The sequence below is a fragment of the Malaya genurostris genome, chromosome 3 (genome assembly GCF_030247185.1).
Source record: "Malaya genurostris strain Urasoe2022 chromosome 3, Malgen_1.1, whole genome shotgun sequence".
Taxonomy (NCBI): Eukaryota; Metazoa; Arthropoda; class Insecta; order Diptera; family Culicidae; genus Malaya; species Malaya genurostris.
In genome coordinates, this window is record NC_080572.1 from 88,315,760 (window position 1) to 88,326,594 (window position 10,835).

The 10,835-nt window shown below is 38.1% G+C and overlaps 2 protein-coding genes across 2 annotated transcripts; both read left to right on the forward strand.

The window, feature by feature from the left end:
- Positions 1 to 3,423: 3,423 nt before the first annotated feature.
- LOC131438922 (zinc finger protein OZF-like) lies at positions 3,424 to 5,096 on the forward strand. The gene is made up of 4 exons (XM_058609318.1): positions 3,424 to 3,657; positions 3,714 to 3,833; positions 3,926 to 4,835; positions 4,892 to 5,096. The coding sequence occupies exons 1-4, from the start codon at positions 3,556 to 3,558 to the stop codon at positions 5,029 to 5,031; spliced, it is 1,272 nt and encodes a 423-aa protein (XP_058465301.1). The 5' UTR covers positions 3,424 to 3,555; the 3' UTR covers positions 5,032 to 5,096.
- Positions 5,097 to 7,285: 2,189 nt separating this feature from the next.
- On the forward strand, positions 7,286 to 9,082 carry LOC131438920 (zinc finger protein 652-B-like). Its single transcript, XM_058609316.1, has 4 exons — positions 7,286 to 7,487; positions 7,544 to 7,663; positions 7,848 to 8,823; positions 8,893 to 9,082. Exons 1-4 carry the CDS (start codon positions 7,386 to 7,388, stop codon positions 9,036 to 9,038), a joined length of 1,344 nt encoding a protein of 447 aa, XP_058465299.1. The 5' UTR covers positions 7,286 to 7,385; the 3' UTR covers positions 9,039 to 9,082.
- Positions 9,083 to 10,835: the final 1,753 nt, after the last annotated feature.

The window sequence follows — 10,835 nt, forward strand, 5'->3', positions numbered from 1 at the left end:
AAAAACGTTGGGGTCTGATATTTTACAAGTAGAAAGTATGTGCAAAATTTAAAATAAATTGGTGCAGTAGTTTTTGAATGGCGATGGACACCAACTTTCAAAACCTGCTTTCGAGAAAAACGCGCCTAACGTTTTGCCTTTCTCATATAGAAAGGTTATGCAATCACTGTGAAAACCGACTTTTGAACCGAGGCCCGATTGTCATATACCATACGACTCAGTTCGTCGAGTACGCAAAATGTCTGTATGTATGTATGTATGTGTGCGTGTGTATGTGTGTGTGTAACGTTTTTTTGCACTAACATTTCTCGGAGATGGCTGAACCGATTTTTACAAACTTAGATTCAAATTAAAGGTTCTTGTGGTCCCATACAAAATTCCTGAATATTATTTGAATCCGACTTCCGGTTCCGGAATTATGGAGTAGAATGTGCAAAAAATTGTGAAAATAAGTGCAATGAAAATATGTTTTCTAGCTTTTCTCATAGATGGCACGAGAAACTTAGATTCAAATGGAAGCTCCTGTGGTACCATACAGAATTCTTATTAATGGGTATGAGCAAAGTCACCGCACCGTGGAGAATATCAGCGTCATATCGAACCGGATAGGAACAGTGTGAAGACTACTTACGGTTCATAGGATATCAATTCAATTTAATTTCTGATAATTATAAACCTCATCTTCGAGCTAAATTCACCAGTTCATCAGGAAAAGATATATTTAGATTCATCCCTATTGTATCAAGTTCAATTAAATTGCTAACGAATTCCAGGCGTAAGGTTGTTGACTTGAAGCCATCTAATGACCAATTCATGGCTGATCCCTCGAACGACCGTACAACCAAATGACATTCTCTCTCCGTCTTCTCTTTCGATTATTGTGAGGTGATTATAAACATTTTATAGTACTGATCGGAAGCAAAGACATCATATTAACAAGATATCCAGCGCTCACATTTCCCGAACAAATCATTGGCAACATCCTTTTTTGCGAACATAGTGCCCTCAGGTGAGTCCGCATCGAATCTCGTACATAGAAGCAGGGGAGAGAAATGTCAAACTCGTGCGCGCCAAAATGGCAGCACTGCGCACCCATATAATTGACATGATATGTTGAATGTGATGCCGTGCGATGGCGTTGTTGAACTGAAGATTGATTTTGCTCCAAGCTCACAGGGTCTGTCGGAAGTTTTAGGATTCGGGTACTTACTAAGCCTAGCTTTACCTAGCAGCTATAGTCCTGGGGTGTCATTTGCTGTATCAAGCATACATATCCATATAATTCGGTCCATGGCTGCTTGTCGCCAGTCACTCAAGGCACGGATAATTTGTAGATCGCCCTTCACTTGATCGATCCACCTTGTTCATTGGGCTCCTTGTCTCATTATCCTAGCCGGATAAGATTAAAGCACCATTTTCACCGAACTGTCGTCCGACATCCTAATGACCTAATCCAGCCCATCGTAGCCGTCCGATTTAAGCTGTGGCGCTTTACTCGATCGAAAAGTTTTTCTGAGTATCCAAAGTATGCACGATTTTCTACTAAAATACGCTTATGAATTTCTCTGCTGGCATCATTATCCACGGTCACCAGTAAGCCCAAATACACGATCTTGTCAACCACCTCGATATCATCACCGTCTATCAATATTCGTGGAGGGAGGCATAGTGTTTATTCTTTAGAGCCTCTTGCTCTCAAGTGGTTTGTTTTCAACGTATTTTTAACCAGTGCGATGCACTTAGCTTCGCCTTTCAGTCCGATGTATGTTTCATCATTTCATCATCTTATCAATGTTATGTGTCACAATATCAAAATCGTCAGCGAAGCTGAAAAGCTGTTCGGACTTTTGGAAGATCGTAAACTCGTGTCGATCCTTGCTCTTAAACCTTCCGAAGCAATGTTAAACCAATGTGATAGATACATATGGGACTAATAAAACTAATAACCACGTGCTTGCTTTCGTCACACCGTTCGGACTAGTTGGCATTGAATCAAAGCATGTTTATTTTTCATATATGTCGTCATTCCGAACTATTTACAATGTTTTGATTTCTAACACAACCAAGCACACGTTATATCAGGTGACCGTTTCCGACAAGAAATGACAATGGAAGGGAGCTGTGCGAAACACTTATTAACACACTATGTCAACCTCACGGAACGGTTTTACTTCCGTCATGTGTATACGTTACAATAAGTCGCGATCACGTGATGAAAACAAATTCATTTCAAACTGGCGACTTAGCAATTGTGGTTGCGAATGAACTGACAGAAAATCTAATTGAGCTTTCTATACCCTCGTGGCAAATCAGAGTAGTGCGTAACACTTATTAACACGTTGTCAACCTCACGAAACCTTTTTACGTACAGCACGTGTATACGTTTGAAAAGCAATCAATAGCATGGAAGAAGAAAACATTTCAAATAAAACTTTTCTCCGAAGCTAGACGGAAATTGATAGGTTGAATGAAGAGATAATTTAGTAAAATAGAGTAATCAGGAATGAAACATTGAGAATATCTAATAACTGAAAGGAAAAAGTAACTCTTGCAATTGTCGCCTTTTACGACATGGAAGCAGGAACCCAGTGGATCTATTCTTGGTTAATTTTTTTTCCGTCGGATTCCACACGGCATCTAGGCTAGTATTGTCCGGGGAAAGCTAATAGGTACTATCAATCTCCTAGTGAAAGCTAATAGGTACTATCAGTCTCCTCAAATGTTTTGCATAATAAAAAGCATCATTCGAACAACATTTAGTAATTTTTCCTTGTGGAAATATATTGAGAAATAAGGTGGTGAAGGAGTGTTTTTAAAGACGCTTCTTAGAAATCATAATATTATAATACATACATAATAATTAGTATTTTATATGTAGAAAGCGCATGCAAAATAATTGGTGGAGTAGTTTTCGAATGCACGGACATGAACACGGACTTTAAAAACCTGCTTTCAAGAAAAAACTCGTTTAAAGTTTATTGTCTTTCAAATCGAAGCAAACAATTTATTGTTCTAAGGGGCCCGTAGGGTCTCGCACTTCCAAAAAGTCAAATTTTTTCTTTTGTATTTTGTTATAACGAAACATTTTAAGAATATTTTGTCATGTTTTTAAGTCAATCGTATGAATGTTTTGTCAAACTTTTAATCTTGGGTCTATGCGACGAGCGTTTGCCTCTTCGCAGAGTGGGATAAATATAGATAAAAGCCTATAACTTCGAGTTTCGTTCTGATAGGCTTGAAAATTTCGAGAAAATATAAAGAAAAAAATAATGATTTTCCAAGTGTTAGACTCTTCCCGCCCCTTAAATAAAATGTATTTAGTAATAAGTAACTTTTTTTGTACAGTGTTCAGTAGTTACATCGAAAAAATTCTAATCAAAAATCGATGATCGATTTGACAGTTTTATGCAAATATAGGTCTGCTTATGTGTTAAGCTTAACATGATTCGTTTACAAACAATGTTGTTCGAAACTTACACATATTTTACACGAAATTGCCTACTATAATAAACTTTACTTAAATCAAGAATAGAACTTGGAGATACAAATCTCAAAATGTTGACTTGTCGCACGTGTGGAAAGGATTTGTTAGAGAATGAAGCTTGTCAGAATATGGAAAAATACGTGGACACATACTTTCATTTAACAGCAGTACAGGTATTCAAAACAAAATGAATTGATATAATTCATGTTTGATAAGAATTCAATTTTAGCTCAATGACTATGAAAACCCAAGTCTTTCGAAAATATGCATTTGTTGCGAGAAAAAATTGAACGAGTTTGGTAGATTTCGAAAAGTATGTTTGCAGGTTCATTGGCTGCTGCACAAAATAGTAAGTTTCTGCAATTAATAAAGAATTATTTCATTAACGGCACATGTAAACAACTTTTATGATAAATAATTGTGATTCTCATTTATTTAAAGAAAAATGAACCCAAAGAAGAGGAATCAACACGAGAAATTGCAACTGTGGAATTTGAATGTACGCCAGAACTCTTGGAAAATGACGATTTAGAACAAAATGTTCTGTCATCCGGAAATGATGACGTAAACTCTAATTCCAGTGATAACTATGATGATGAATCCGATTATGATGAGGATGATGATGGCGATGATAATGATGGAGATAGTAGAAGTAGACGCACACCTATCAACTCATCAAAGAAAGATAACATAAAATCGACGCTTAGGAAAAAACGAGTCAAGTGGGGTAGTATAGAAAAAAAAGAACCCAAAGAAAGAAGGCCTGTTTATCCTTGTGATATATGTAATAAAAAATTTTTCGTATTGTTTAGATTCAAAGCCCACAAACGTACACACGATGGGCTGGTCCCGTATGAGTGTGAACTATGCGGGAAAGCATTTCCTACTGCACACAACGTAAAGAGACATCATATACAGAAGCACAGTGCTGATCGATTATCGCTACCATGTGATCATCCTGGTTGTGAGCAGGTATTTGCCACTCGACAAGGATTCAACAGACATAAAGATCGTGTGCACAATCCCAACTACGTTATGCCTTCTCGGACAGCATTCATTTGCGATACTTGTGGGAAAGAGTACACAACTAAAGGAGGACTGAAGACCCACAAATATACTCATACGCCCGCTGAAATGCCTTTTGTATGCAAAATCTGTTCTAAGAAATTTCCTACTTCGGCGAAACTAAAAGAGCATACAATGCGCCATGAGGGGGTGAGAAACCACACCTGCCCTCATTGTGGCCTTCAAAAGGTTTCGGGACACGAACTTAGAACTCATATAAAAAATATGCATTCTGGACCACGTTGTTATTCTTGCGAAATTTGCGCCAGGCTATTCAGTAATACCAGTAAGTTAAGGTTTTTGGACTTCAAACTCAATAATCAGTTTCATGTAATGTTTTAGGTAGTTTGGGTCTTCATGTTAAAATCGTACATCAAGGAGTCAAACCTTATGTGTGCTCTGTTTGTGAATTTGCATTTGGTAGAAGTGATCATCTGAAGCGACATATGAAAAGCCACATGCGGGCAGCTTTAACGAAATAGTGATGAACTATTAATTATGTTTGTTGTAAACAAATGAGACAAATTAAATTGTTTGTTGCAATGTACACTTCATTTAATTTTTGAAGGATATTTAACAGCAAAAATCGACTTTCGAATTTCAACTATTAAAATGAGCTTGCTACTATTTCTGGTTCCGGAGATATAATCACAGACTAACAGACAGGACACTCAAATTAGATTCTTCAATCATTTTAACGGTCATTTCGAATATTCCTTTATTCGGGACAGTACTCACATGTGTCATGATGGCGCCACGTTACCTTATCAAAAACATCCTGTCTGTCATCTAGACTGTGTTTATTTTTTTCATTTACCAACAGAGTTGCCATTCATACAGAATTACCTGTAATGTATTGATTTGTATACTTCCATGCGAATTTCATGCAGGATACATATTGCCAAAACTAAATACATAATTGTGCCTACTTCTCATCCTCTTACGCAATACAAAATCGAACCCGTTTTGTTACAATATTTACTTGCTTCTGGTCTGCCGTCATTTAATTTCGGGTGAAAACTACCAACACAATAAATAATAGTCTAGATGAACAACGTTGAGTCAAATAAATGGTTACCTTAAAACATCGCGAAAAAGTTAAATATATTATCAACGTAATCCAATAATTTATAGTGACGATTCATTTTCCAATATTTTGATGAAATCAGGCATCCCTGCAAGCAGCTGATCGGTGTTGACAAACGAGGGGAAACCAACTAGTAAAAAAAACTTTTACATAACACAAGGGGTGTACAGATAGTAAATAGTTCGCGCAGTACAATATAGATGGAACTAGTGCATCACGAAAAATTATTTTCATAAGAATTTACTCATACTGTCATGTCTGTTAGTCTGTGATATAATGGTATAAGTGACGTAACTAACAAAACGCACATTTTATCTCTTCGCTAAATTTTCTCGGATATGTCTGAATCGATTTCAACAAGCTTAAGCTTGTTTGGAAGCTACTTCTGGGTCATTGATCAACGACCCAATAGCAAAGATAAACTCAAGATGGAATGCTTCATGATTTTTCATGTATCATTCAAATACGACCCCTCGATGAACTCGGTTCATAGTTAGTTTCTGTTCCATTATTCTATGAAACAAAACAACAAGTGTCGAATAGCTGCATGCGTAAAAACTATGACAATGTTTGTTTATGTAGAATTAATCTTAAGTTGCAATATGAAAGAAATCGCAGTATTTCGTTGCATATCGAGTGGATCTTGAAATCGGAAACCAAAAATCAATTAGAATTAAAATTAAGAATGTATTTAAATAGTTATATTAAATTGAATGGAAGTAACAACCTATTTTGTGCAATATGTTTACCTATGTTCACTTCTTACCAAACTGGTATTGCATTGCAAATCAAGCCTTGAGACCTTTTTTTGCTCACTAAATCGATCTCTCCAGAGATGGAGTTGAGGAAACTTTTAGTTTTTTTTCTCACTTAACCAAAGACGGGGACGGCAAATCAAGTTTTGCCCCGGGTGCAGGTATTAGGTTTTGCACGAACGTGACATAACCTCACAAAAATGAACAGAATCAACTTTTTTTGACAGTCGAGGTGTACTTGTTTACAGTTTAAAAGTTCATCAGAAGTTCATCGTTGGAATGTAAAAATTGCAAGTCGCCTCACACTCAACAGATTCATACATAAATCGCTCCTTGATGCTGGAAACACATACAGCGCAATCTTTTTAGTTATTTTCACTGTGGAATACGATTTTAACAGACACTTTTCCGTCATTTTTCAATTTTTAACTTGCAGTCGAAAAACAAAACGACTGCGACTGCTAGTTAAAAATTGAAAAATGACGAAAAAGTGCCTGTTAAAAACGTATTCCACAGTGAAAATAACTAAAAAGATTGCCCTGTATGTGTTCCCAGCATCAAGGAGCGATATATGTATGAATCTGTTGAGTGTGAGGCGACTTGCAATTGGATAAGGTTTGTTTTTGAGATTTGTTAAATAAAAGTTACTAGTTGCAAAGTGTAAAAATGATTGTTTAAGATGTGTTCTTCGATTTTTGTTTAAGTTTGTTTGTAAACAGTACCACTGAACTGTCAAAGTTCATTTGTGACGTCATGATAAAATATCTAATTCTTCAGATTTTCTTCGAAATAAGAGAGAACTTCACTCTCACAAATGTGACTACCTGTACTATTACATCGTGAATCATAAATTTGACAATCCACTTACTATTTAAATTGTCAAAATTTTGCTTGTTTTGCAAATACATTTGTTTCTTCAAGTTCGCTGAGTTGCAAAAAAGTTGTTTTAGCAGATAAATTACATTGGAGATAAGAATTTTTAAAACCCTTCACAATGCAGACTTGTCGAGCGTGCGGTCAAAGTGTTTATGGCCAAAATAACTATGAAAGTTTGGAGAAATATGTCGAGGCATACTTCAATTTGACCACAATTCAAGTAATTCTAACAACATAGATACAGATAATCGATGCTCTAATTGAGTAATATTATAGCTTCGCGATTATGAGGATCCAAGTCAATCAAAAGTGTGCAGTCGATGTGTGGAAAAGCTGGACGAATTCGATCGCTTTCGAAAACTGTGCCTACAAGTTCACTGGCAAATGCACAAGATTGTAAGTATTGCTCTAAAAGTTCAAAGAATAATTAAATATATTAATTACGATGACAAATGTTTTGAATTCTTAACTGCGCTAGATTGTAAGTCATTTATGCCGAATGTACATGATATTTTTTTCTTAAAATTAACACGTTGCTTAATATTTTACTTTCACAATGATACCAAAAATGTTTTTTTAGAAAGTTGAAATACCAGAAGAGGAAGTGTATCGGGAAACAATCTCAGTAGAAGTTGAATGTAAGCCGGAAATCCCAGAAGAAGATCCAATCCAACATATTGATATCGGTACAAGTGAAACGGAGATGAAAAATGATGATAACGACAATTCTGGTGGTGAAGATGATACCGATGAGAATGACAATGATGATGACTATGACGATGATGATGGTGGCGACAACGATGATAGTAATGATGAGAATTACGAGGAACAAAATGCTAACCCAAGAAAGAATGAAAAACTTCGATTGTCGAAGACAGATGAAGGCGACGAAGTGCCACCGAAGCCTAAGAAGCCACGAGCGAAATGGGGAAGTTTGAAGAAAAAAGAACCAAAAGAGCAACGAACAGTATTCCCTTGTGACCGATGCCCTAGGAAATTTTTTGTTCTGTTTAGATTCAACGCACACAAACGTACTCACGATGGTCTAAAACCATTTGAATGTGAGGTTTGCGGAAGAGCTTTTTCGACCTCCAACAATTTGAAGTTGCATCGTATTCAAAAGCATAGCAACAATAGAATCTCCTTACCATGTGATCATCCCGGGTGCGGGCAAAGATTCGCAACGCGACTTGGACTTAACAGGCATAGGAATCGGGTTCATAATCCCGACTATGTTATGCCCGCTCAAACAGCTTTCATTTGTGACATGTGCGGTAAAAAGTTTACTACTAACGGAGGATTGAAGAGACATAAATATACCCACACTCCAGGGGAAATGCCCTTCGTGTGCGGAATCTGCTCTAAGCAATTTCCAACCTCTAATAAATTAAAGGAACATACCATGCGCCATGAAGGTGTGAAAAATCATACCTGCCCACAATGTGGTCTTCGCAAAACAACTATGCACGAATTAAAAACTCACATCAGAAATATGCATTCGACAGAACCGCGTTCCTATTCATGTGAGGTTTGCGCACGACAGTTCAGTAACACAGGTAGGTTGTTGAATTTTGTTTGAAATGCCAACACACCTGCAATACAAATCCTTTTTCTTTATATGACAGGAAGTCTCGGTCTTCACATTAAAATTGTACATTTAGGCGTCAAACCATATATATGCACGGTTTGCCAGTGGGCCTTCGGAAGAAGCGATCATCTCAAACGACATATGAAGAGCCATATGCGTGCTGGTCTTATAAAGTCAACGTAAAAAACGCATTGATTATTTGTATAAGGTTAGGATATAATGAATAATCATAACACGATTTTTTCAAGTTTAGAATGAAATGCATTATTACTTGAGAACGATCCTTAAAAAAAAAGATTTTTTCGAGTCGCAATATGTAAAATGAACATGATTTGATGCAATGAAAACTTGATCGAATGATGTGACGAACGCAGGTACGATTATAATGTTACTTTATTCAATAAGGTTTCTGTTTAGGTATCTGTTGATTTATGTTTGCTTCCTGAAGCAAAGCAAAGTCCTGGCATTACATTCTTTCCGTGAAATTTGGCCTTTCTGTTTCACTTTTGACTTTGCAGCCGATTTATAGCGTGCAGAATCATTGCATTGCTAGTGCTACGATTCTACTGACACTAAGAGTTTCTAGATGAACTAAAAATAAATGTGTTCAAATTTTTTCAAACATTGATATTCTAATCTACTCTCTACGGACGCTTCGTAGATCACCATTCACTTGATTGACCCACCTTGCTCGCTACGTTCCTCTTTATCTTGTCCCAGTCGGATTAGATTCAAGAAATATTTTCACTGGGCTGATGGTCCTCAGTACCATTCTTTCGAAAACACAAAGGGCGCGTTGGTCCTCTGCCAACATAGTCCAGGTCCAGTGGCGTACCAAGGAAATTTGGCGCCCGGGGCCGATTTGCTGCTCGCATCGTTGGTTTGAGCAAAAAAAACATGGTGAAGGCGAGCAAAAAAAAAAGGTTTCAAGGATAAGTTTCGATAACCTCGTATCTAGTACGGTTGCAGCATATCTTATATTTCTTCAGCCCTCTTCAATAGTCGCCGCGCCAAGCTGCTCTTCCGTTAGTAGCACTAGCTCCAGTTGTTGCGTCGTTCCTGTGCGACGAGTGTTGTGCACCGTCGATAGTTTTGAGCGCATACAAACCGCGTTAAGGTAGTGGTCAGAATCAATGTTGGCACTGCAGTAAGTGCGGACATTGATGACGTCGGAGAAGAATCGTCCGTCGATGAGAACGTGGTCAATTTGATTTTCCGTATGTTGATCAGATGATCTCCAGGTGGCTTTGAGAATATCTTTTCGGGGGAAGAAGGTGCTTCGAGCTACCATTCCTCGGGAGGCTGCAAAGTTCTCGCATCGTTGGCCGTTGTCGTTTGTTGTTGCGTGCAGGCTCTCCAGTCCGATCACGGGCCTGTACATTGCCTCAACGCCTACCTGGCGAGTTTTACATCCCACCGTGTACAGCTGTCGTAAATTCGTTCCAGTTGCGCGTAAAATGCTTCCTTCTCGTCATCGGGTCTCGTCTCATGTGGGCAGTGCACGTTGATAATGCTGTAATTGAAGAAACGGTCCTTGATCTTCAATACGCACATCATATCACTGATTGGCTGCCACCCAATCACGCGCTGGCGCATCTTGCCCACCACTACAAATCCCGTTCCTAGAACGCTGGTTTTGCCACAGCTCTGGTAGAAGGTAGCCGCTCAATGCCCACTTTTCCACACCTTCTATCCCGGCCAACTAAGTTCCTGCATCGCCTAGGTCTTTGCCGATTATTCCGAATTGTATTTATATCCTGATTGTACGTAACATGGAGGGCCATCGTGTCAGCACTGTTTAGAGTCCCACATTGAAACAAGGACGGTAATCATCCGCTCTTAACATGGAGAACAGACGCTGTTTCAAGTCGCACCAACATGGGGTGCGTCTTCTGTAAAGAGAAGGCAAACCCCCCTTCCCTGTCAGCATACAACCAAGGTCCCACCGGGGTTGGTTGCCCGATCTTTTCTATGTTTACT